Genomic DNA, 27,850 nt, shown 5'->3' on the forward strand with positions numbered 1-27,850 from the left:
GAATTCTAGAGTTGATTGACGATTATTTTTGACCAATGATCATTCAGGATGTCATTTTGGGTGGATCTTTCAAGAGTGAAGGGTGGGATTTTCGAGGTCATTCCGTACCTCGGCGTGCGTTTGAGGAGACGGGCGGTTGGAGTAAAAGGAGTTGCCGGGCGGTAGTGCACCACATACGTTTTTATCGGGAGGAGTCTTCCTAGCAAAATTGTACTTCAAGATAAAATAAAGGAATCCCTGTGACGACTTTCTATAAAAACTTTACATCGACTGCTGCATTTATACGCCTGTTTTAACATCCCCGCAAGTGACGGAATCAGGGTGTTGGTGATAGCTAACTTAGGTAATTAGCGATAGCTAACATTAGTTTACTAGCTTTAAAGCACATTGCAATTTGACCGCCGTGGTCCCCGTCTCAACGCAGGACAGCACCTTAATTGTGCTGTTGCACGCCAGCTAACAAAGCTATCGATAGTTTGCTAACTAGTGTTAGCAAACGTCAAGTTGACCGCTGGAGACGGTATCTACCTAACGGTATCTGTTGATTCCATCAACACCCAACTCCCCAGCCCCTTCACCGAAACACTGGAAATCCACAAGCGGTTGGAGAGCGGCGACGGGCCAGCGGCAGGGAAGCTGGGGGTGGTACCGGAACCGCACGGAGTCGTAGCGGCTTCAGAAAAGACCAGTCGTGGGGACCTACCGACTACTATGGACGGGCTGGCGGTGGAGGTTCGCGGCTCGAACGGGGCCTTCTACAAGGTAAAGGGAATTACCGGTGTAAATAAGTTAGTCATGCGTTAACGTTAAACAACTACAAATATGAAACAGTCGACATTGTTTTGTTTTAACTACAGTAGCTAGCTAGGTAGTGAGTACATCGTCGTTGTTAGCTGGCAGATTCTCATTCATTGAGTAGGCCCAACATCAAATGATAAGGTCGCTATTCATAGATTTCTACTTCGTCAGGGTTTGCCATTGTGGTGAACGCTTGTCGTGGCCTGTTTTTGTTAGCTAAATTCCAAGTGTCTTAACTATGTTTTATGTTTAGGCTGTTCAGTTAACTAACGTTAGCCAGTTAGCTACCTAGTCTGGCATCACCTAACATCTTCCCGGGCACTCCTTTCTTTGGTTGGAGTTGCTAGTTAACCTCTCAAATTTGCGAGAATAGGGGTTGTAGAATGATGCCACATCTGAAATGGTGATTCCTAATGAAATATCGATCTGTTTGTTTGCTCTCCCGGTTTATCCCCAGCAACACCCCCCCCCCCCCCCAATTGTCTTTCCAAGGAGTGGGCTGAGTCAGCCTTCATTATTTCAGTGAATCAAATTACTTACTTTTGTCAGTCACATGACTGTTTCCAAAAAATCATCACACCACAATGGCTTAATAACCATACGTGACACAACAAGGGGAAGTCAACGATTTCAGTCATTTTATTTAGTTACTTAAATTGAGTCAAATGACTTCATTCAATGTCTGTGCCAAATGGTTGCTGTAGTGTAAGAGTGTGTGTGTACTGGCAGACAGTTGAATAGGCCCTAGTGATTTGCTATGGGTTGAATGGCCCAGGGCTGACAATGACTGAGGGACTGAATCAGGTGTTGGTGGAACAGATTATCCTAATCTCAACACTCCGCCAGTCAGTCAACACCATAGTCCTCCCCCTTTCCATGCTCTCTTCCTATCCCTCTTTTCCTCCTCTTTCCATTCTGTCATTCTCTACCTCTTTTGTTTAGCCCCCTGTCTGATTTGTTTCCTCACTCTTTCCTTTCTTCTCTAGCTCCACTCTCCCCTCTCATTGACTCGTGGTTTAGACTATTTTTACACTCCTCTCCCTCTCACCTGTTCTGTTTACTGGCTGACAGTTTAGCACTCTGGCCTGAAGGTACATGATACATTCATGCTTATTTCTCTCCTCACTCTTGTTCAGATTTTTTTTTTTTTTTTTATATTTCACCTTTATTTAACCAGGTAAACTAGTTGAGAACAAGTTCTCCCTGTGTATTCTTAATGTGTGATTATGATTTCCAGAGGAACCAGATTGGTTGGATAATTTAGGTGAAGACAACATGCCTCATGTCTTGCACATGCGTAACACACAAACTACAATCCTTTTCAGCACTGCCCTTTCTGCACAGTTACAGTAACCCATACACAGATGCCAAAAGGAATATCCTGCTATACCAGTAATGTCAGGAGTGTAGACCTGGCACCCCCAGAGGAGACCCTCTTTGGGCATGTGGGGAGTTCTAGTCCTCCTGGAACAGCACATGGCCGGAGAAGGAGTGACATCACTGTACTGCCGTGAATGACCACTCTAACCTCTGTGCTCTTCTGGGGTCATGTGACCATGACTGCCATGCCAAATGGCTTGCCTGACCCTTGACCTGGTAGTAGAATGGAACACTGTTCATTACATCACACAACACATGTGGCTACTTCAGTAGGCCCTGTAATGGAATATAGCTATTAGGCCTACCTCCTTTCTTCCATCACAGCAGCTATCAGGACAGTGTTTTCCCCATGTGGTAGCTACTACCTATCCAGTCTCTGTGCCCATGCTTGCAGTTTTGAGTGACAGAGACACAAAAGGTGGCTGTTTGTGTTGTGACATTGCAGTTCAATCTGGCTTCCCTCTGGCTCTTTGGCCATCTCTCTCTGGGGCCTGAGAAAGTGGCAGCAGATCTGTGAAGTTACTGTGAGATTGTGTAATATGAGGGAATCTAATGCTAAGGGCTTTCATACATTGCCTAATGCTCGTTCAGACTGCCTCCTGAAATCTAAGCAGGTTTTCCTGGGAGGTGCCGGCCCTTTCATTTCCAGCAGGTGAAACTCCCTCACCTCGCCTCTGACACTTCCTCTCGGGCCCTAGTGCCACTGCCAGCGACATCGGCCCCATATAAGGCAGTGTAACACTGAGCACCGTGGCACCCCCCCCCCCCCCCATGTCTCCGCTCTACTCCCACCCTGATGGAGAGTTTATGGCACTGTGATAGATCTGTGGATGGCTGACTGTGATGGATGAGGAACAGATTTGGAGGAGGGGGTCTCGTAATGGCTGTTGATCAAGGATACGGTATCGTGTTACTTTCTCCAGTGGGGACGGTCGTGTGTGCTTTTGATACCCATGTAGTCAGACCTGTTTTTACCCTCTGACGACACACAAAGCTCTCATTTTATTGAAATAAATGTGGATGTCCAGCACAGTTATATTTCTCTGTCCCCAAGATGGCTACACTGTCTTTTCAGTTACAGTCATAGTCCTTTCATGGGTTATGAGTCTACCCATTAGCCCCTCTGCCCTCCCATCAGTCAGTGGCGTAGACTTTTGCCTAATAACGTTTGGGGTTTTTCTCTTCTTTTTCAGGGGTTCATCAAAGATGTCCACGAAGACTCACTCACAATAGTATTCGAAAACAAGTAAGTTTTCATTCTCTCTCGTGACATAACGTGTAGAGTTGACCCTCTGCTTGTGTGGTTACTGACTCATAGAAGATCTGTCCGAGTTGCGCACTATCACCAGTATAGCCACGCTACTCAAGTCGTCACTCTCCCCCAGTCCTTTGGCCTAGTTTTACTGTCCTGAAATCCCCGTTTCAGAACCACCTGTGGTCCGGACACAGCTGTCCACAAAACCTTTATAGTCCCCCCCTTCTTTCTGGAACTCATATCCCCCTGCCCTGTTCCATCCCATCTTGCTAGCCACCCTCCTCCTCCTACCCCCTGTTCCTCTTTCTCTAGTTGACTCTGTAAATAAATATAGTCCCCTGCTAAATATAGTTCCCTATGGTATGCAGGCAGGGGGGCTGGACAGTGGCCCCTGCCATTCTTGGGATGGCTCTGCCGTTCCAACAACCTCCCTCCCTCCTGTCCTCTTGCCTTGTGGAAGTGTAGGAGTAGCTGGTTGTGAGATACTACGTGAATGAATGACAAGCCATGCTTTCTATGAGAATGCTGGCTACTGCTCCTTGACACCATTCTCGTTCATATTTGAACCACTGACTTCAAAATAGGGTTGACCTTTACGCTATATCGGCTAGCTAGGCTATAATACAACTAGAAATGAAACTGTGTTTAAATTTCATATCACGATTATAGTCACCAAAAATCAATTAACATCACTATGCACTTTGTGTGTGCATAAACATTAAAATAATAACATTAAAGATGGCACCATGTGGCCATGAGAGTTAAGTTTCCCTAGGTTTTAATCAACACAACCTTAAGTTGGGGTGGCAGCGTAGCCTAGTGGTTAGAGCGTTGGACTAGTAACCGGAAGGTTGCAAGATCAAATCCCCAAGCTGACAAGGTACAAATGTCGTTCTGCCCCTGAACAAGGCACTTAACCCACTGTTCCTAGGCCGCCATTGAAAATAAGAATTTGTTCTTACCTAGTAAAATACAATTTAAAAAGTAAGCAAATCAAATGTGCATATAAAAACAACACAAGTAAAGCAATGTGCATGTAAGAACAATAGGTATGTAAACAAATCCAATGTGCAGGTGTTGACATTTTAAAATAACAACACAAATTGCAATGAGCCCAACAATTGACATTGTATAGGAGTCTATAGTGTTTCTCCTGTTGGAGAAAAGTCGTCGACTGCCGATTTTGAAATGAACAAAATATGTTACAATTGGTAAATAGTCTGCATACACACGACGCATACAGCAGAACAACGTGTAGTGTTTTTACAAGAGTAGGTAACACTGATAAATTACATTATTTACAAGCTGTTAGCAAGTTAGATAAACCATGACATTTTCCTCCTTTCCAAAGTCCCCACATCATGCATTGAGCTAAAAGTTAAATGACCTTGCATTCGCTGTAAAGTAGTGGGTGGTGGTCATGAAAATGACTCAAGAGATTTGAAGTGTTGCCCCCTTTCGCAGCTTTTTTTTTCTTTTTCCGCATGTTCTGCAGACAGGGAACCATCTTCAATTAAGTTTCCCTCAGCTCTCTCAGCACTCTACTAAACTCACAATACGACCACACTTCAGATTTTGTCCTGTCACTGCCTTCCGCCATGTTTCCACACAAAACAAAACCCACCTTGCATGCTGCGCCTGCGTCAGACTGTTGCTGACTTTGGTTGATGCTGGACAGTATTTACCGCGAGTTTCTCAAACCTCGGTAATCAAACATGGTTTTAATTATTAAAATTTGAAACGGTAATACTAACCGTCAGGAATTTTATCGTGAAAATGGTGACCGTTTCATCCCTAAATACAACTGTGATGAACCCCCCTCACATTTTACATAAATGTCTTTCTGTGAATTTGAAGCCAGTAGGTTGAACTCAGCCGCAGTCCAGTGGGCTGTTTTTAGACTGAGCTCTCGTTTCGAGTGTTTTATGTAAAAGGACACGCTACTACCTACCGGATATCCTAGTTTTATATGATTCTTGATTCTCATCCACACAGTCTTCCTGTAGATAAATGATCTAATGTACATTATAGGTGTCTTAGGATCATTACCATATGTAATCCAGTAACTCTATTAGGGTTATGGCTTTCCCCTTCTTGTAAATGCGGCATTAGTCTCACTTCCTGGCCCCCACTGACTAACTGTCACCAAGTGATTTGTCTGTCAGCTAGAGAACACTGCTTCAGGCAGAATGACACTTAAGCTTTAGTTATGTTAGGGTTTGACATGCTTTTGGGTCTCGCTCCTGTTTCTTTCTGGTACTTTCATTAGGGTCTGTGTTCCGGAAGTTTCTGCTACACAAGTTTTTTTACACACCAGAGGCGGCTGGTGGAAGGAGCAAAAGGAGGACTTGCTCATTGTAATGGCTGGAATGGAATCAATGGAACAAACGCATTGTTTCCATGTGTTTGTTTGGTATCATTCCAGCCATTACGATGAGCACGTCCTCCTATAGCTCCTCCATCAGCCTGCTTTACCACACATCCAGACTTTATTCTGGACCTAACTGGTGTGGCGATGTCTGTCAATGTAATATAAAGTGTTGGACAGGAGGTGAACTTTCATAAATCACATGACAGGAAGCTGATGTTTCTCCTACTGTTGTGACTGAAAGGTGTTTGTTTCCCCTCTCCCCATCTGTCTCTCTCGCCTTCTCCACCTCGCTGCAATCTCCCCCTTTCTCTCTCTGTCCCCCCCCCCCCCAAAAAAAAGCTGGCAACCAGAGAGACAGCTGCCCTTCAGTGACGTTCGGCTGCCGCCCCCAGCCGACTACCACAAGGACATTGGCGAGGGAGAGGAGGTGGAGGTACTTCTGCCCGATCGTTGTTATGTCCCCAAATTCTCCAGATCCCGCCATCTCCCGCTAGGGTTGCAAAACAGATTCCAGAAACATTTCAGCAGTCTTCCACCTGGGATTTCTGAGAGAACCTGGGAATTTTGGGAATGTTTCTGGAATCTTGCAACCTAATTCCCCTCATTATTTTCTGAGGGCCAGGAGTTTTTCCTCACTGTGTGACCTGCCCAGAAAGACAGTGGAAACTCCTTCCTTGGTTGGTTTCTACCTCCTGTTTAGTCCACTGCCCACATGGTCCGTGCTATTCGGATACTTGGGAGTCCCTACCGCATTTAAAGTTGACATTCTTAAAATGGTTAAGTTTAGGTAAGGGTAGGGATGTCTCAAGGATCCCGGATAGCACTGACCCTACCCACATGTAATGTCATAAAGCATACCATACCACACATTAATCCATATCACTATCAGTGGTTTAGTTTGCTTCCTCCGTTGTGATTCCATTCATAGCTGGAGATTACTACCCATGAGCCCGGGTCTCAGCCAGTCGAGAGATTACCCAGAGTCCTGTTCACTACGGCAGAGCAATGTGGAGACGGATTAACCACAGTCCAATTTAGACATGATTAGCCAGCTAGGATTCCATTCTTCAGCACAGCAGCACTCAAATCATCATCGCCATGGAGAGACACTCCATCTCACTGTTTATCATATCATTACATAATCACCCAATAATCACTTTACTAAATATTTTGCCTGACCTTTTTGGTTAATGTTACATGGTAGATTTCAGAAAGTTTTCCCTCGTCTTGTAATTGTTCTGGTATCATTGCTCTGGCATCATCCTTCCTGTCTGCATCCCTAAGCTGGATGAAATAATCAGGAAATCCAGAATTTCTGTAAAACCTCTGTTACTGGAATGTTGCAACCCGAGCAGGTATAAACACCTGTATGTCCAGGTATAATTTTCTCCTGTCTACCCCTTCAACAGGTGTACTCGAGGGCCAACGAGCAGGAGCCATGTGGCTGGTGGCTGGCCCGGGTGAGAATGATGAAGGGAGAGGTGAGTCAGGGACTGGTGAGTTAGGGGTCGGGTGCATCTGGGGCCGGCATGGGGTCGGTAGGGGGGGGAACTGTGTGTGTGATTTAAAAAAAAAAAAAAAAAATGTATTCTGTGTGCTTGCATGCAACATGGTCGGGTCTCACTCTTGTGTGAAGGGGTGATGAACATCCCTGTATCTCAACCAAGACTTTGGTGTATTGTTGCTAAATAGTCCCCTTTTTAATGTTCTCGATCAGTCCAAGTAGTCATTTGTGCAATGTCATGTGCATGTTGTGTGATGCATCAGCGTTTTACACACCCGCTCCGTCCACTATGGGGGATACCCCTCAGTCATCCCTTGTTTAGACCCACACACAGCAGTCTAATGTAGGCTAATTGGGATAACTAATGCAGCAGGAAGCACATGGCTTGTTTAAAGCAGGCAGGCACATACTGTAGAGTCACTTAGACTACACACAGATTCTACATTCCATATTGACCCCTAGCACCTCTGTAGATCCCACCTAGTCTTTGAGAAGGAAAGCTGAAGGAACTACCTTTTTAAAAAATATTTTTTATATATACCTATCCAATCGTCTCAGATCTTCTGGTTTGGCTGTTGAGTAGGGGCCGAGGTTTGATTCTGGAATTTAGCGACTAACATTAAACACTTCCCTGTCTGACACACTGAGTCCCAAATGACACTTTAAAGGTTTATTTTTATTTTTATTTAATAGTCACAGTTAACCAGAGCCCTATGGGCTTTTCTCAAAAGTAGTGCACTATTGTGACGCAACCACTTTGTCTTCCAGACAGGCAGACTGACCCTGGGTCAGTAGAATGTGACTGAGGAGGTGTTAAGGCTTCCTTCCGCATGCTTCAGTTTGGCTGGCGCTGTACCAACAGAACGAGTGTATTCGCATACTTAAAAAAAAAAAAAAAAACTTTTCTTGGAAAAAGAGAAAGCGGCAATGGAACTGTTTGTTCGTCTTAAGAAGCCAGTCTATGCTTCCTCAAAGTAGTCAGAATTAATCTAAGATGATTTAAGAAATCTGTTGTACATTTTTATGATTTTGCAGAGGAGATCTAAGTCGCGCAATTTTATGTCTAACATGCTGACCAGACCGAACACATCGCGAGCATCGCAAAATACATTTAGAAATCCATGTTATTCAATTTTTGCACCCACACTGCTCGCGCGTGCCAACGAGCGTCTGCGACGCCAAGGGCAAAATTAGAACTCATTCCTATTTCTCACGCAGATCGCGCAGCAAGTCCTGCCTCTTCCATCTCCTCATTGGTTTATAGAAGCAGGTACCCATGTGCCATCCTCAATGGTTATACCCACGTGGGTGATTGAAAGACGAACTTTGTTGCAGTTGTCGTGGTAATACTATGAAAGTTTAGATGCGATCACCATATAAGTTAAACAATGAAAAAGCCTGGAAGGAGGAGAGATGACTAGAAACGATTCGGTTGGCGGTTTTATGTGTGGATTAATTGTCGGAGTAGAGGTCCTTGTGCATTTCCGGTAAAATAACAACTCAATCTTTATATCCCAGGACAAATTAGCTAGCAACAGCAAGCTAGCTAAATAGGACAAATTAACGTTAGCTAGCAAGTGCAAGATAACTAGCTAAATTGCCATACAGTTTAATGCTTTTCGACCTGTCCCCAAATTAATGTCATTGGTTCAGAGTTTGTTTTGATATTTTAACCTGCGTGTCGTGATCGCGTTTGGTGTGGGGGGCAAAATAAATGATGCACGCTTGCGCACGTGCGCAGCCGGTTTGGGTTCCGTGTAAGATGTTTGGTGCTGTAGCCTATTTCTCAATGTGCATGAAAAAGAGTATCGTTGAATGACAACAAACACTTAACTTAATTGAAGAATCCCTACTAATGACCAACAGAGCGTGGACTTCGGCTCTGAACTTCTGCTTGGCTCGAGAAAAATGTTTGTGTGCACGAACAGCTCCCCCAAAATATCAACAAAAAAAGAGGAATAGTCGCATGCAAACAAGCATACATACAAACTATTTACATTGCCAGGAATCTTAAACAAAGAAATCATATTCATTAATAATACAAGTTTTAATTGCCTTTTTTGTTTTTCATTTTAGTTAAAGTAGTGCCATTATTGTTTAAGTTCATTTGTAAAGTGAAAAAAGTTTGGTTTTGAATTAGACCATTTGCATTTGTGAATATGAAATGTACCTAGTATTATTAGCAGTTCCCCAAAAACACCTTGCGGAAGGCCAAAACGAACAGAAGCGTCACATTGTTGTCATAATATATGCACAAACTGTTTCGGATGGGGAGCATGCGGACGCCTTTAGTGAGGCTTAATGCTGGATTTGACCACTATTTTGATCAGTGATAAAGGTTTGTAATGTCAGCTTTGTGTTGAGTGCTGTTTTCTTATACTGGCCTTCGAGCATGGTGTGTGGAGTTCCATCTATCTCTCTCTCTTGCCCTCGCTCTGTCATTTTTTTTGTATTTTTTTAATGATCCTTGTTATTTAACCCATATTTGTATTAATCTGGGTCTATTTCTATTCATTAAATATTTTCTTTCTCTTGCAATTTCGCCATCTCTGAGGACCTTTGTCTCTCTATTTCAACCCTTTAGTTCTACGTTATCGAGTACGCAGCGTGCGACGCCACATACAACGAGATCGTCACGCACGAACGCATCCGGCCCGTCAACCCCAACAGCCCTTCCTCCCGAAACTCCTTCCACAAGGTCCCCATCGCCATCCCAGAAGACCTACGGAACATGTGAGTGTTTGACCTCTGACCCCGGCAGTGCACTACACCAGCCTCACCACTGGGGCGGCGCTGTAGCACTGTACTCAGATTGAACGACCAGAGGCAACATGTTACTCCTATTCATTGGAGTACATTGGCTGCACCGGAAATGGCTCCCTATTTATTGAAGGCTACTTCTGTAACGTGGTGCACTATGTAGGGAATAGGGTGCTATATGTGAAGGGTTTCTTGTTTAGACAGTTATACACATTGAAATGTTGTCATCGGAGCTGTTTTTGAGCTGTCTTTTGGGCAGGCCATCAGCCTCTCACAGTAGCTACATAGTGCGCTGTTGTTGTGAATAACTGTGGTTTGACCCAAGTTCTTTTTCTTTCTTTTTTTAACCAACAGCTGTGCGAACGACAACATCCATAAAGACTTCAGGAAAGCCATTGGAGCCAACTGCATCTTCTACAGTGCAGCCTCACACGAGCTCATCGTGCTGGTCAGTATCACAGTCACTACTGCTTTCAGGGCCTGTATTCAGCACTCCTACTTTGAGAAGCTTAGTGGTCTAGGATCAGTTTGACTTTTTTAGTTCATTATTAGTAAATTATATGGACTGGGGGGACCTGATCCTAGATCAGCTCTCGTACTCAGAGCTGTGCTACAAGACTAGCCTTTTTAGTAATGTCCCTTTTTCCCCCTTCTTTAACCAGCTTTCTCAGACTAACACTTCCGCTTTCTCTAGTCAACAAATGAGACAACAGTGAAGCGTGCTGCTCTCCTAAGCGACATGCACTTCCGCAGCATCCGTACCAAGCTCATGCTCATGTCCCGCAACGAAGAAGCCACTAAACACCTTGAGGTATACACACACACACACACACACACACACACTTCTCCCCTCATGTTCATTCAGTTAGAATCAAACACGCTTGAGAATGTAACTTGGAGACTGGCCATCAACATGTTGACACACACAGACACCCTATTGTCCTTGTCCCCCAGACAAGTAAGCAGCTGGCATCCGCATACCAGGAGGAGGTGAAGGTAAGGGAAGACCTGATGGGTCTGGCCATTGGCTCCCACGGTGCCAACATCCAGCAGGCCAGGAAGGTGCCTGGTGTCACCGCCATCGAACTGGAGGAGGAGAGCTGCACCTTCAGGATCTACGGAGAGGTGGGTGGGTATGTTGGGGTGAGAGCGGGGTCTTGGTGTGTGTCAGCGTGTGTGTGTGGTAGGCTGTCAGCCTCTATCTCTCTCTGTATGTGTTTAATGGCATGTTGAATTGATTTTGTGTTTGCGTTGCAGAACCCAGAAGCGGTGAAGCTGGCCAGGGTTTTCCTGGAGTTCAAAGAAGACTACTTCCAGGTGCCCAGGAACCTCGTAGGTGAGTTGACGCCCCACCCCCATGATTTAGTCAATCAGGAAAGTTCCTGCACACACATGTACTGAGAAACAATGATTGTCTGAATTGTGGCATCTTTTAGAATTTGATAGAAACTAGAGGGCAAGTCGGTCAGGCTGATATCTATGAGGGTGCCCATGTTTACGGATTCATCCAGCTAATCCTTGGTCTCCAAATGCCCCCTCTTCTTCCTCTCTCACTCTTCTCTCCCAGGAAAAGTGATCGGCAAGAACGGCAAAGTCATCCAGGAGATTGTGGACAAGTCGGGGGTGGTGCGGGTCCGGATCGAGGGGGACAATGACAAAAAGCTTCCCCGTGAGGAGGTAGGCAGGCAGGGGGCTGGCAGAGAAGACACTGCCCCTAAACAAGAGGTGAATGGAGTGCTGCGGTCGCCCAAACAGCCGTACCAAACAACTGTAACCTTACCAGGGTGCTAGCTACCGCTTCTGTTTACAACTCTGTCTGTTGTAAGGTTGCACAATACCGGTAACGTTCCTAAAAGTCCCAGGTTTTCCAGACTTCCAAGTAGGAATAGTCACGAATTCCGGAAAGAATTAACAGGAAATCCAGGAATCCTTCAACCCGGGATTTATGGAATTTTGGGAAAGTAACCAGAATTTTGCAATCCATAGGCTCGGTCTGTCGACGCTGTCAGTTGTCCCATTTCAGTTTCCTCTGCATGTCTGCACTGTTCATTACTTATTCTAAGGGGGGTTGCCTGGGCCCGCTCCATCATTTGGTGTATATCACTGTTGTTCTGTGTGCTTTTACCCACTTTTTTTTCAAAAAATGTCCCTTCAAAGAGAAACCTCTATGTATTTCTACATCAATTTAAAGACACCAGTTCTTTGCCCCTTATGGAAATGCCCAAATGTTTCCAAATCTCCATGACTAAACATCAGGACTCGCCCACCTCCAAATGTAAAATGAAGCGCAACAGTCTACCAGTCCACTCTCTTACACTCTCCTTCTCTCCAGGGCATGGTTCCCTTCGTCTTTGTGGGAACTAAAGAGAACATCAGCAACGCCCAGGCCCTACTGGAGTACCACGTGGCCTACCTACAGGTGAGACGCACGCGCGCACACAGAGGGGAGAGATCACCGCCACTCTCAGGCCTGACCTCTGCTCATGTCAATTAAACACCGGACCCCTCTCTGTTACGACACGTTAAGATGTATATTGACCCTATATGCCTGGTGTATTCTTTATACATACATACTTTGGGCCAATGGCCAGAATATACACGTATGGTAGGAGTTCCCATTACCCACAGATTTAGGATCAGATTACCCAACCCCCCCTTATCTTAACCATTAAAGGGAATGGAAAAAATATCTGACCCTGAATCCGGGGCAAGTTCTAGTCTACCTACTCTTGTGTGGACACTCATGGAAGACGTTGTCTTACACTGGTTGGTGTTCTTCTGTGTACTCCACACACCACCACTTCTGTATGGGGAGAGGGGAGTAGATGCAGTCTGTAGAAGGTGGAGGTGTCAGATCATTCCAGATCGGTCACCTGTCCCACCCTCCTCCACCTACCTCATGTGAAAGCTGCTGAGAGCGACTCCATTTTGCCCTTACCCTGTGCTTTTAAAAATAGCCCCCTACTCAGCGTTGGGACGAGGGGTAGGGGTGTAGATTACAGGATATCTGGACCCTAGCCTCCAAAAATAACACACCCTCTACTCATCCTTGCACCCCCTCACCCATCGTCAGCCACCTCACACAAGGCTCAGTGGCGGCAGCTGTCGCATTCTGAAGTGACACCCTTCCACCCTCAACCACCTCACCTAACCAAAAGTTCTCAGTAAACTGCTGTCTGCACTTGAGCCCAATCCCTTAGACGCCTAATTCCTAAAACACCTAAACTGACCACCCCCTTGTATACACTGCAGAATTTGGCTCTTACATGGCTTATTTCACAAAACCACTGGAAAATCACATCAAACTGCTGGACATGGTAAAGTCACATGACTTAAGGCTGTGTCAACTCTGCAGTGATGGGTTTTTCCTTTTACTAAAGTGCATCCCAAATGGCACCCTATTCCCTTTTGTAGTGTACTACTTTTGAGCAGGGCCCATAAGTATGGGTGGGTCCCTGTATGTTGCAAAATAAATAATCAAATCATATAAATGTTTGCCAGTCCACATACAGTCGAAGTCAGAAGTTTACATACACCTTAGCCAAATACATTTAAACTCAGTTTTTCACAATTCCGGACAATTAATCCTAGTGATAATTCCCTGTTTTAGGTCAGTTAGGATCACCACTTTTTATTTTTAAGAATGTGAAATGTCAGAATAATAGTGATTTATTTCAGCTTTTATTTCTTTCATCACATTCACAGTGGGTCAGAAGTTTACATATACTCAATTAGTATTTGGAAGCATTGCCTTTTAAATTGTTTAACTTGGGTCAAACGTTTCGAGTAGCCTTCCACAAGCTTCCCACAATAAGTTGGGTGAATTTTGGGCCATTCCTCCTGACAGAGCTGGTGTAACTGAGTCAGGAATGTAGGCCTCCTTGCTCGCACACGCTTCTTCAGTTCTGCCCACACATTTTCTATAGGATTGAGGTCAGGGCTTTGTGATGGCCACTCCAATACCTTGACTTTGTTGTCCTTAAGCCATTTTGCCACAACTTTGGAAGTATACTTGGGGTCATTGTCCATTTGGAAGATCCATTTGCGACCAAGCTTTAATTTTCTGACTGATGTCTTGATGTTGCTTCAATATATCCACAATTTCCCTCCCTAATGATGCCATCTATTTTATGAAGTGCACCAGTCCCTCCTGCAGCAAAGCACCCCCACAACATGGTGCTTCCACACCCGTACTTCACGGTTGGGATGGTGTTCTTCGGCTTTTTCCTCCAAGCATAACGATGGTCATTATGGCCATACTGTTCTGTTTTTGTTTCATCCGACCAGAGGACATTTCTCCAAAAAGTACAATCTTTGTCCCCATGTGCAGTTCCAAAGTGTAGTCTGGCTTTTTTATGGAGGTTTTGGAGCAGTGGCTTCTTCCTTGCTGAGCGGCCTTTCAGGTTGTCGATGTAGGACTCGTTTTACTGTGGATATAGATACTTTTGTACCTGTTTCCCCCAGCATCTTCACAAGGTCCTTTGCTGTTCTGGGATTGATTTGCACTTTTCGCTCCAAAATACGTTAATCTCTGAGACAGAACTCGTCTCTTTACCGAGCGGTATGACGGCTGCGTGCTCCCATGGTGTTTATACTTGCGTACTATTGTTTGTACAGATGAACGTGGTACCTTCAGCCGTTTGGAAATTTCTCCCAAGGATGAATTTGACTTGTGGAGGTCTACAATTGTTTTTCTGAGGTCTTGGCTGATTTCTTTTTGATTTTCCCATGATGTCAAGCAAAGAGGCATTAAGTTTGAAATAAATAATCTGTCTGTAAACAATTGTTGGAAAAATAACTTGTCATGCACAAAGTAGATGTCCTAACCGCCTTGCCAAAACTATAGTTTGTTAACAAGACATTTGTGTAGTGGTTGAAAAAAATAGTTTAATTGATTCCAACCTCAGTGTTTGTAAACTTCCGACTCCAAATCTAGCTACACATATCCTTCTTAACTTAACATGTACCTCGGTCTCTGCCCTATAGGAATCTTACATACAATGCCTATAGAAAGTCTACACCTCCCACCCCCTGGATTTATTCACATTTTATTGTTACAAAGTGGGATTGAAATGGATTTCATTGTAATTTTGTCAACGATCTTCACAATACTCTGTAATGTCAAGTGGAATACAATTCCAAATATGTTAAAGGATTAATGAAAAATAAAACTAATATACCTTTATTAGATAAATATTCACCCCTGAGTAAATACATGTGTTAACACAGTTGGCAGTGATTTTGACGTGAGTTTTTTGGGGGTAAGTCTGAGTTTTGCACACCTGTATTGCGCAATATTTGCCCTTTTTTGGGGGGGTGAAATTCTTCAAGCTCTGTGAAGTTGTTGGATCATGGCTAGAAAGACATTTTCAAGTCTTGAAATAGTTTTACAGTCTGATTTAGTTCAAAACTGTAACTTGAGCACTCAGGAACATTCATTGTCTTGGGAAGCAATTGCAGTGTAGATTTGGCTTTGTTGTAGGTTATTGTCCTGCTGAAAGGTGAATTCCTCTCCCGGTATCTGGTGTAAAGCAGGTTTTCCTCTAGAATCTTGCCTGTTCTTAGCTTCATCCTGCTTATTGTCTTCCTGAGAAACTATTCCGTCTTCGATGTCAGGCATACCCATACCATGATGCAGCCACCACCGTGCTGGAAAATGAGGCATTTACTCAGTGACGTGTTGGATTTGCCCCAAACATAAGACTTTGCATTTAGGCCAAAAGGTGTAGGCCTTTTCCTGTGTTTCGCAGACAACAATAATGCGTTGTTGCATACATATGCATGTCTCGCATGTGGCTCAGTTGGTAGAGCATTGCATTTGCAACACCAGGGTTGTGTGTTCGATTCCCATGGGGGACCAATACGTGAAAGTACAAAAATGTATGCACTCACTACTATAAGTCGCTCTGGATAAGAGCGTCTGCTAAATTACCAAAAATGTAAAACGTCTCAGACGAACCATCACAGGCAAAGCGTTAATACGGGACTAATGTTGAATCCTACTACACCGGCTGAGACGTTCATCGTATGTGCAGGGCTTGCAAACTTCAACGGATCACAAAGGGAAACCCAGCTACGAGCTGTCCAGTGATGTGAACCTACCAGACAGGCTTAATTCTTTCAATGCTCTCATGACAATAACCAAGGCAAGCAACACTGAACCTTGCATCAGAGCACCAGCTGTCCAGGACGACTATGTGATCACACTCTCCGTAGCTGATGTACAGTGGTTCGTTCTTTTAAAAGTTGCAGCGTAGGGAGTAGGCTACTGTACTGGGCTATTTAGCTAAAGAATTCTGTGTCGTGCAGGCACGTGGGAGACCGGGGTTCAATTCCCCAACTAGGCTGTTCTTGTAAATAAGAATTTGTTCTTAACTGACTTGCCTAGTTAAATAAAGGTTACACTAAGAGCATAACATTTCTACACCATAATTTTAGTCTAACCAATACCCAAACGGAGATTCAGTGAAAATAAAAATCTCATTGATTTATCAAGACCAGTGCCCATGCTTGTCTCAGAGCAGCGTGAAACTGTGCTAAAATAGTTGTAGGCTATTGCTTCAAATCCTATTGCTTCTAACTTCAATATGCTCTTTAAATAAACAAGACCTACACCACTTTAAACAGCACATTAATCAACACTAGTGAGACTCATGTCGCCTACGGTAGGCCTACCTTATATTGGAAAATATAGCATGAGGATTCTAAATTAAATTAAAAGCTGCCTCAGGGGTCTCCCGGGGGCGGCCGGCACGGGTATCGAACCTGCATCTGTAGCAACGCATTTTGCACTGCTCCACTCGAGGCCCCATCCACACAGTATCAAAATACAAAGAGGTGTTGGTAAAGGTATATTGTCCTGCTTATAGCCCATAATGGGCTATTATAATACTGTACATGGTGTCCAGGTCAGGGTAACCAAAAAATTGATTTATTAAAGACTATCAGAAAGAATGTTGGTACTTATTTTCCAAAGCCATGAATGAGTGAGTCACTCAGCTTTATGTAGGTGCTGGGCTATAGGACTGTGCTATCAACTTGATAATATATAACAATACTTTGGAGGTTATTTTGTTTGGGGGGGGGAAATTATAGTGAGCAATTGTAATCTGAATAAAGGCCAAAACATTTATTTCTGTTTTTAGAAGGAGAGAAACGCTGGGCCTGTTGTGCACCGCATTATGGAACTCCCAATCACGGTCAGATGTGATGCATAATACTTTGTTTTATCTTTTCTGGTGGTTGCAATTTCAGTTTAATCCAATCACGGCTGGTTGTACAGCGGCTGGTTGTACAGCGGCTGGTTGTACAGCCAACCTAACTAAGAAATACATTTGACGATAGAATTCTCCCCCTACCCTTCTAGGCAAGTCTATTGTCCAGCTACCTGCTAATAGCCATAATGGCGCTGTACAACGTGACCGTGTGTGTTTTGAAAGAGTATTTTCCAGTAAGCTAAAATTAGTTTACCTTCATTAGACAACTTTGTTCCAATATTTCTGTCGTTCTGTCATATTTATTCCCACAGTAATTTTATGGATTCATAACTAAATTAACATCTACTTTTTGGAAGTATTTTTATCATTATTTTATTAACGAAAGCATAAAGATGCTGATGAAGAAAAACAGTATTGTACAGTATATGCTTTTACATTTGGATAATAAAGCATTTAAACAAATGCAGGTGGCTTATGTCATAGCAGAACAGCATAATGGTCCGGACGGCCCTTGCTCTGCCCGGTGAGCAGTTGGTCAAGTTCTGTTGTCAGAAGAGGAATGGAAATGTCAGGATGACCTGATGAACCCGCCAGGTATGTTGACTCTGCCTGTCGAGGTGGACTTCCAGAGCTCACAGGTGTGCCTAGCATGGATTGTAACTATCTCGTTCCTCGCCCTCTTCAACGCGTCATTCTCCACCAATGCTGCCTCGCTCTGGACCAATGCATCAGCTGTCGCCCGTATCTCTGCCCTCAGATAATGTTTCTCTTTCTGCTGGTCTGCCTTCAATGACTCGATCTCGGTCTTCAAAGTTTGAATCTGATCCATGTGCACCTTCATCAGATGAGCAGAAGGGTACCACCCCTGAGCCCCCATCGATTTACAGTGGCCTATGATAGAAACAGTAGATCAATTAAGAATGAATTGACTCCAACACTAATGCTGCATACACATTTTAAGAATCTAGCAAAAGTAACCGCTTTCTTGGCAACTGTTTTTTCTCGGTGCAGCGTGTTGTCCAGCCCTTTGTACACTGATCTCCACGGATGGTTGTCGGAATGGTTCTATTCTCTGCAAAAACACATTCACGTTTTTAGTACACAATTTATTTTTATTTAACCTTTATTTAATTGATTTTAGTACACAGTATGCCTACACATTGATAGGCAATATCCATTTTTTTTAATAGAAAATGCTCTGAAACCAAAATACTTATTAAAAGTTTTGGTGATCAGCTCCGGCTCATTTTCAAGTCCTCTTGAAAATCCTAACCCTGGAACGGGTAGCACCATAGAAAGAAGCTGGCTTAATGAAAACGATGCCTTTTTGGGGGGCGGAGGGGTAAACAGCTCGTTTTTGAATGGTAACTGTGTTATGGGTGGAGTTTGGGCCGGGGTGAAGAGTACTGGAAAGGTGACTTTCACACCTACAGTAGCCGGGCTATAAAGAGTAGTGTCCTGCTAATCTGGCTACAAGTGTTTGAAAACCTGTTTTCAAAATGCCACCAGCTGTCCCTCGCTAATGTAAATAAAACACAGCGTCTTGTTTACATTTTGTTTGCCTTTATTGTAACCACAATGTCGCAAATCATTTGTAATCTACGTTTTCAATTACTTTCAGATTTTGGGATTTACAAATGTGTACATTTCATGTCATTTAAAAAATAAAAATAAACTTTTGTTTTATGCCTTTAGTGAGAGGTCTAATGCTTTTAATATTTAACCATATCTGCCCTCCGAATTAATATCTAAGGGGCATTTTTCGCCCCATTATTAGTTACATTGTTTTAGTTTGAACGTGCAGACTGGCACTAAGAACAGCGGGAACGTTTCCCTAGTCAGCGCCATGCCCCTTAAGTGTTGCTCTGTGCTACCGAGTGGGGGTCCACCCCTCCACCTTCCTCCTCCCTTCCCCATGGGCTAGGTTTGTCTTCTGTGCGTGGCTCTGCGGCCCATCCCCTGCCCTCATGCCTTGAACCTCGCGCGCCCACTGCTATTTCAGGGGATACAGCTGGAGAACTGCAAAGCAATCCCATTTTGCGCCACTTGGGTGCCATTACCAATATTTTATATATATATTGTCCTGCTAATAACAGGGTTAATAATAGATCTGTGAGAATATCCAAGGGGCTTTTATATCATTCAAAATGAATAATAATAATAATAATAATCACTGTTTAAAAAAATATAACTTTTCAAATAACTTGCGGGGGGGTATTTCTTGAACATGGGGTGAGACATTGTTACTAATTTGTAAATAAAGCCAGCTTTTATTTAGAATTGTGTTTCTTTTAGAGGGCGAGAAACCAAAAACTTGTAGTCATCTCATGGGTCTCCCAGTCGAGGCCAGCACAGGTATTGAACCAGCCTCTGTAGCAACACCGCTTGCATTGCGATTCGGTGTCTTAGACCGCTGCGCCACTAAGGCGCTGTACAAAGTGACTGGTCAGGAGTAGGCTATAGTACTACAGAGACACAGTAGCTTGGGACCCAAAAGCATAATCAGTGCTCTAACTCCCCCTTGCGCTGGTCTGGAGCAATGAGGTGGTGACGCAGGGTACTGTACTAAATTACCTCTAAATACCGCAGCATAATCGCAAACTTTTTTTTAGTGGAGCAACCACTTTAAGACCTTTTTTAAACAGGTTAACATTCACAAGAGCTGTAGGGCCAGACGGATTACCAGGATGCTTACTCAGAGCATGCGCTGACCAACTGACATTTTCCACCTCTCCCTTACCATCTGTAATGCCTACTTGTTTCAAGCAGACCACCATTGTCCCTGTGCCCAAGAACGCCAAGGTAATCTGCCTAAATGACTACCGCCCTGTAGCGCTCACATCTGTAGCCATGAAATGCTTTGAAAGGCTGGTCATGGCTCACATCAACACCAGCATCCCAGAAATCCTGGACCTACTCCAATTTGCATACCACCCCAACAGATCTACAGATGATGCCATCTCTACTACACTCCACACTGCCCTTGGGCAGAGTTTCCTGCCATTCAGGACCTCTACCAGGCGGTGTCAGAGGAAGGCCCTAAAAATAGTCAGACTCCAGCCACTGAAGTCAAACTGCTCTGTTTCCACACGGCAAGCGGTACCAGACCGCCAAGTCTGGGACAAAAAGGCTCCTGAACAGCTTATAACCCCCCAAGCTATAAGACTACTGAACAGTTAATCAAATGGCAACCTGGACTATTTGCCTTGAGACCCTTATTTTTTGCACTGACACTCTTGCACAGACTCGATGTACACTCACTGAACTCTAACCACACACTCGCACAAAATGCACTGACACTCCAACACACGCATATTGACGCCACACACTCATACATTCTCATTCCTTCAGACTCTTCACATACGCTGCTGCTACCCTATTTGTCTATGCATAGCCACTTTACCCCTACCTACATATTACCGTGTCTAACCTGTGCCCCTACATATTGACTCTACCTGTACCCCTTGTATATAGCCTGGTTATTGTTACTCTTTTTCCTTTTAGAATATTTAGCAAATTTCTTAATTACTGCATTGTTGGTTATGGGCACATAAGCATTTCACGGTGTGTGTGTGATATATATCTCACTCACTCACACCGTTCAAAAGTTTGGGTTCACTTAGAAATGTCCTTGTTTTTAAAATAAAATAATTATTTTTTTTGTCCATTTTTAAATAGCATCAAATTGATCTGAAATACAGTGTAGACAGTGTTAATGTTGTAAATGACTACTGTAGCTGGAAACGGCAGATTTTCTTATGGAATGTCTACATAGGCGTACCAAGGCCCATTTATCAATTAGCCTTTTGAAATGATAAACTTGGATTAGCTAACACAACGTGCCATTGGAACACAGGAGTGATGGTTGCTGATAATGGGCCTCTGTACGCCTATGTAGATATTCCATAAATCTGCTGTTTCCAGCTACAATAGTAATTTACAACATTAACAATGTCTACACTTTATTCCTGATCAATTTGATATTTAATGGACCAAAAATGTGCTTTTCTTTAAAAAAAAAAACAAGGACATATCTAAGTGACCCCAAACTTTTGAACGTGTGTGTGTATTCGGTTCATATGACAAATAACATTTGATGTTTTGAAATATTCTGTATAATTTTTATTTTTATCAAGCTGTCATTTAGGTCATTATTGTGACTTCACTACAAGGTTGTTGATCCATCCTCTGTTTTCTACAATCACAGCCATTGAACTCTAGCTACTTTAAAATCACCAATGGCCTCATGGTGACATCCCTAAGCAGTTTCCTTCCCGTCCTGCAGCTCAGTTCAGATGGATGACTGCGTCTTTAATGTGTCCTGGGTGGTTTAATAAATCATAATTATTAACTTGACCATGCTTCAAGATCTATTCAATGTTGGATGTTATTGTTACCCATCTACTGATCACTCCCCTTCTGAGGCTTTAAGAAAAGCTCCCTGGTCTTTGTAGTTGAATCTGTGCTTCAAATTCCATACTTTACTGACGGACCGTACAGCTGTTTGTATGGGGGACACGATAAAAAGTCATAACCCCTATTTCACACATTTTACTATTGAACTAATTCTGGCTTGCATAAAGGGGTGAATACTTATGCTATGACTATTTTAGTTATTACTTTTAATTTGTATTTTGTGTAGTTCAGTAACCACATTTCCATCCAACCATTTCATGCAGTCGAATTTACCTGACGCATGAAAAAAGTCACGACCGGTCTGATGGAAACATGAGATGCCAGTACAATTTTATAAATTCAGACAGAATTAGTTTGTTTGACATGGTGGGATCTTTGTGTGTAAAATTAATTGTGAGAAATGGCAGAAGTGACTTAATGTGCAAATATTGATATAATAACCATATCGACGTAAACGTGGAGTAATGCATTATGTTGTGTGGTCCTCCCACTACGACTCGGTGAAACCACACAGTTTACTGGGCTACATATGAAATAAGTGATGAACTTCACAGGGCAGTGAATGTGTACGGTGATGACCTTGATCCTCCTTTCCAATAAATATCGAGGGTCTTATTCTGGTGACATGATGATCGATGCTTGGCTGCTGTTTGACAAATGCAAATAATATCGCTCTTCTCCATAACAATCTCAATGTAGTTAGCCTACCCGCACTGTTTCTGTAAGCTGTTGGCTAGAGTTCATGTGCCAAGACCAGAGTTGGCACATTGGCAATGCAACCGGCAGAGTTGAAAAGGTGATGGAAACCCATTTTAACATGTGTTTTTCATTTGGTACATGGGAATTTAATGGCAAAAGTTATGTGTGCACTGTCATCACGCACAGCCTTTTATCCGCAAAAACTGGTGGGATAATGTGCATTGTTTTACGCCAATTTGAGTATATTTGCATGACAATCTGCCAAATTGGATGGAAGCCTAGCGACTGACATAGTTTAAATCTATTTCAATCCCACTTCATAACGCAACAAAATGTGAAAAGTTTAAGGGGGTGTAGACTTTTTATAGTCACTATGTCCTAACATGTACCTCTGTCTCTCTGCCCTATAGGAATCTACCTAATGATATACGCCCTAACATGTCCGTCTCTAACAGGAAGTGGAGCAGCTGCGTCTGGAGCGGCTGCAGATTGACGAGCAGCTCCGTCAGATCGGGGTGGGGTACCGTGCTCCCCCTAGTCGGGTCGGGGGCGCCGGCCCCGGGGACAGGGAGAAGGGCTACCTGACTGACGATAGCAGCAACTCCACCAACCTCCACACCTCGCGCACCTACGGAGGCCGCGGACGAGGACGCAGGCCCTCTAACAGCCAGTACTCTGGATATGGTGAGACTAGACTACAACTCCCATGATCCCTCACTGCTAACTGCATTCCATCATCTGATAAGACCAATATCTCAATCTACAAACATATTTATCATACAAGAGGCTAAACTCTGAGGGACGTTTCAAATGTTTACTCAGCGAAGGTGTACAGCTGAGTACATACATTTTAATAGTGTCTGCTTGTACCCTGAACTCTCGCCCCCTCCCTTCCACAAAGATGGAGTTCTCCATGCTCCGTCATATCACCATACTTCATATCAGTCAGGAGAGGCTTATCTATTCATATTAATAGAATGTAAAGATATAAAACAGTCATCCATCTAAAACGGCAAATTATTATTTTGACTACAAGTGGATAGTTTGGTTCTGTGTGAACTTAGTGTTTGCAGGCTACATTCCGTCAGTCGACATGACGATTTGGTAAAGTGCTTTGCTGCAGTGAATACCAAATAGTCAGACTAGTTGGTGTTCTCTCTCATGGGTTTTCTGCTGAGACAACTGGTACACCACACACACTTGGGACTAAAAACTACAGTTTTGTACAAAACACTCCACATTCCTTCATTCCTGCCTTCATCCCCCTCTCGCCATCTGTTCATTTCACTCCATCTCTCTGTCAGAACAAAACAGCTGCTAACTTACTATACTAATCTATACTGTTGAAGTTTAGTCTCTAGCTGCCCCTTACTCTGTTTTCCAGGTACTAACTCTGAGCAGTCCAACGCTTCGGAGTCAGAGGACCATAACGAGCGCGACCAGCGGCCCCGAGGCGTGGGCGGAGATGAGAGGGGTTCCCGTCGGGGTGGCAGAGGCCGTGGAGCCAACACCGGACGGGGTCGCGGAGGACCTGCCTCAAGGACTACCAACTCGATCAGCTCAGGTGCAGTACAGCAGGCTAATTAATAGTCCAAATGGGGTACAGGGTTGTATTCATTGTGCACCAAATAGAAGGAAACAAACTGAAATTGGGAGGGACTTCGTGACCTTGTCCAATGAGAAATGCTCTTTTGATTATTCTGTAACAATGTTTTGTTCCGGTGTGCTGTAATGAATCAAATTGGTCCTTGGTGATACTGGGATGTTTCAGGTCAAACCTAATGGTCAAGTTTTCCTTCATTACGACTGGAAGGTGGTACAGTTTGATATGCTAGGCCTCTCTTTCTCTCCTCTCTCCTGGTCAGTGCTGAGGGACCCGGACAGCAACCCATTCTCCCTGCTGGAGGGTGAGAGTGAGCAGGGCGACACGGACACCAGCGAGGGAGTGGGAGGAGTAGACCGCAGGAGACGCTCCCGCCGTCGCCGTAACGACCAGGAGCCGAGCGTGATGGATGCCGCCGCCACAGAGTCAGACAGCCAGGCCGGACCCAACGAGAACGGACTGGGTAGGAAGTCTGGAGGGGGCGGACATTTTGTCGAGTAGTTAAAGTTACGTCTCTCATACTTCCTCTTTTTTTTCTCACCTTTATCAGATGAGGAGGGCCGACCCCAGCGCCGCAACAGGAGCCGCCGCCGCCGTAACCGCGGCAACCACCCCGAGGGAGGATCCCTCAGCCGTGACAGACAGCCAGCCGAGGGTGAGCAGTGTGTCAGACGTCCCAAACCTCCCTCCCTGTTGTCAGTCTGGACCTTAGAGGAAAATGGTAGTCTGATCGAGTCTACCGTATCCTTCCTTAGTCTCATTCCTCACTGTGTTGTGCTGGATTTGTCATTAAACAGTATATCTTGTTTAAATCACTGTTCTCTGGGTTCTTGTCTGTAGTGACCGTGGCAGACTACATATCCCGCGCCGAGTCGCAGAGCCGACAGAGCCTTCCCCTGGAGACACTTGCTGCTTCCGAGCCCAAGGTACACACACACACACACACACACACACACACACACACCGTAGAAGATACCAGCTTATAGCAACTTGTTAAACTGACAGTTTCCCCTCTGCTGTTCCCCCAGGAGAACGGGAGCAGCACCAAGAAGGAGGAGCTCACGGCGCCCTCCAAGCGTTCCCCTAGCAACGGCATGGCCATGCCCAGCGAGACCCTGGTCAACGGCGTCTCGTAGAGGACTAGGTTCCGCCCCCTAAAAACCCAGGTCGAGAGCAAGACTTCATGGCAAACTCTGTCCCTGCTTGCATTTACTTAAACCTTAAAACAGATGAGTGAAAAACAACAAAATACCTGATTCATACTTTGAGTGAGAGGGGGGAGAGAAAAAGTACAAAAAAACGACAGTCGCATCTTACTTAAACACACGTAACGGTGTATGTTATCCTATCTATCAGTACTTAGTGCTTATTTTAAAAAACAACTAGCTTGCCAAAAGGGCTGGTGGATATGACTTGATTTTAAAAGAGAACTGAATCTCAAACAGGACGAGACAATTATTATAATTTTTTTTTTTTGTTAATGTTATCACTGGTTTGGACTTGTGGTCGCTCTCCCATTCAAACAGAAGCATCTCTAAAAGTTGAGGAGGATAGATGCCAGCTGGAGAAAGGGAGGAATAGGCGGATGAGTCCAAGCGGTGAAGAACAAGTGTCAGGAGTTCTACGTACCCTGGCCTAAATGTCGGTTGGTGATGACGGACAGACGGATGTGATTATTGATCGACATTGTGCCTTGAATTTGAAAAAGTTCATTGTTGAGTTTTGTGTCACAGGAAAGAGGTTTTTATTTTATTTTTGCTCAGAGAACAGACCAGTAGTGAGCGAATGGGAGTTAAACGAGTGCAGAGGTGTTAACTGTGGTAGGACAGAAAACAAGGGAACGAGTGACTGGCCAGAAAGTCTGGTGCCAAACAAAAAATTCAAGGCGCTTGTCCTCAGTGAGAGTGGACTGGACAGCGTTTGGGCTGTGTGGGGGTGTGTGTGTGTGAGAGATTGTGTTTGTACGTACGTGTGCACAGTTGAGAGAGCTGGCAACCACAGGATTAAAATCGGGGGGAGAACACTGAATTCTTGGAACATAGCCCTGGGTCGGTGGTGAGGTCACAAAGGTAGGCGAGGCCGCTCTTTTGGCCGGGCGGGTAGGAGGAAGTGTTGCATCACTTCCCGCCTCCCATGCTCGACACTAGTGTCCAGGGCTGTCCCTATACATCCTGACAGACTGACTGACCGACAGACAATGAGAGGTTAAGGACTTGATGATATATGGATCGATTTAGACTTTAAACAAATGAGAATTTTAGTGCCTCTTTTTCTCTTGGCCCACTAGCAGTGTGGAATAGAGAGGTAGGGTAGCACGGCGCTCTAGCTTCCAGCCACACTTACTAATGCCTGGGTGAACTGCAGAATGGCGGTCTGAACGCACACACCACGAGGGAAGGGAGGTAGACGGTTGAAGGCGAGCCACGTTGTTTCACCCTTCTAGAATGGTCCCTGTGGTCGTGGCTGGGGGAGGAGACAGGCAGACTGACTGATGCGCACAGCTTCAAAAGGGATGAGTAGAGCCATATACACACGGGCTTACACAGATGCACGACCGCACCACGACACTGTTGCGATTCAGTCAGGGGCGGAGGGGTTCAGTCAGTGTGGTCGACTGCGTTGCGGTCAAAGGAGAAATGACAGTGTTTTGAGATGAACTATAAGCGAGATGGTTGTCCGGTTCCTAAAGGTGGCGGTCGACAGGCGGTCGACAGGCGGGGGGTGACTCAGAAACCCTTGGTGGCTCATGTTACTGTCTTGGTTACCTCTCTCAACTGCGTTTTGTTCTTTCCACATAGAAAATATGAAATAAAATGGAAATGAAATCAACTATCTTTTGAGATGAACTGATTGATTTCTTCTGTCTGAGTTTGCACTATTTTTCTAAAACAACAAACCAACTGCATGATCATTCGGCAGTAGCTTTGCACGAGGGAGAGGGTTCACGTTTCAGTTTCACCATTATTTTATCCGCTACTAGAACTGCTGCTAATGTCCACCTTGAATGTGTTTTAGAATCCATACCGTAGACACTTAAGTACTGTTGTGGCTTCGGTATACCTTTCCCCCACTCAAATTCACCCACAATATGGCTGCCTTTTTACAAGGATGACTAAGAATAAAATAAACCCCCATCTCCTTAGTGTAATGGTTTCTTACCCTCATTAAATACTTATTGTAATACTCAGTGTAACATTGAGCATGATAGATGTTCACACAAGTATTGAGGCTAGTTAGGGATTGTGTTTACTGAATTAAAGTCACCCAGATGGATTGACCCCTTTTCGTTTTAACCGTCTGCGTGTTAATGCGTCAACAGCGCACTGATTATTTCTATCTTTGGTTCATTTGTGCATGCTTGCATGTAGGATTGAGAAAAAATGATCACATTTTCTTGTTATAATGTGAAATGTATACCTCCGTTGTCTTTAATACTATCTGCCGCTTGTGGCTCACTTTCCCCAGGTCTTTCTGGGTGGAGAGAATGTTGACCCTTTCTGTGTGTGTATGCTAGTAGTACTGTTCAGGTACTGTCAACTCCTCAGTGTCAGGTAGGCTGGTCTTCACACATGTTCTGATGGCAATAAAGGACTTCATTGTTTGATAAGCATTTGTCCCTTTGGCTAAATCAAAAACATTTGACACACAAACCTTGGACTGATAACTGAAATTCCAGTTATCACTCACCTGATGACATGTCAATTGAATAGGTTAGTCTAATGCCAACCTTTACATTGATAGCCTTCAGCAGAATTCCCCTAAACTCTGTCCTGGGTTGGTTTTCGCCCTAGCACTACACAGCTGATTGAAAATATTCAAAGTTTGATGAGTTGGTTTTGAGTCAGTT

General features: G+C 44.2%; 1 protein-coding gene across 4 annotated transcripts; it reads left to right on the plus strand.

Moving 5' to 3' along the window:
* Window positions 1-109: 109 nt before the first annotated feature.
* LOC129865445 (RNA-binding protein FXR1-like) lies at window positions 110-27,610 on the plus strand. Of its 4 annotated transcripts, none has more exons than XM_055938254.1 (17): window positions 110-762; window positions 3,372-3,424; window positions 6,144-6,237; window positions 7,214-7,300; window positions 9,893-10,041; window positions 10,423-10,516; window positions 10,763-10,879; window positions 11,023-11,193; window positions 11,326-11,404; window positions 11,636-11,793; window positions 12,401-12,487; window positions 22,856-23,084; window positions 23,785-23,964; window positions 24,266-24,466; window positions 24,554-24,658; window positions 24,844-24,929; window positions 25,032-27,610. In XM_055938254.1, exons 1-17 carry the CDS (start codon window positions 712-714, stop codon window positions 25,137-25,139), a joined length of 2,049 nt encoding a protein of 682 aa, XP_055794229.1. In that variant the 5' UTR covers window positions 110-711; the 3' UTR covers window positions 25,140-27,610. The 4 variants fall into 4 exon arrangements, with proteins under 4 accessions (XP_055794229.1, XP_055794231.1, XP_055794230.1 ...); XM_055938256.1 differs by having other exon boundaries at window positions 11,636-11,745; XM_055938255.1 differs by having other exon boundaries at window positions 7,214-7,285.
* Window positions 27,611-27,850: the final 240 nt, after the last annotated feature.

This window comes from Salvelinus fontinalis, chromosome 11, assembly GCF_029448725.1.
Source record: "Salvelinus fontinalis isolate EN_2023a chromosome 11, ASM2944872v1, whole genome shotgun sequence".
Taxonomy (NCBI): Eukaryota; Metazoa; Chordata; class Actinopteri; order Salmoniformes; family Salmonidae; genus Salvelinus; species Salvelinus fontinalis.

What these genes read in the sequence shown, in the direction of transcription:
- LOC129865445 (XM_055938254.1), top strand. Translation starts at nt 712, where the DNA reads ATGGACGGGCTGGCGGTGGAGGTTCGCGGCTCGAACGGGGCCTTCTAC. An exon ending in GCGAGGGAGAGGAGGTGGAG is followed by an intron (nt 6,238 to 7,213) that starts GTACTTCTGCCC and finishes CCCCTTCAACAG; the next exon opens with GTGTACTCGAGGGCCAACGA. An exon ending in AAGCCACTAAACACCTTGAG is followed by an intron (nt 10,880 to 11,022) that starts GTATACACACAC and finishes CTTGTCCCCCAG; the next exon opens with ACAAGTAAGCAGCTGGCATC.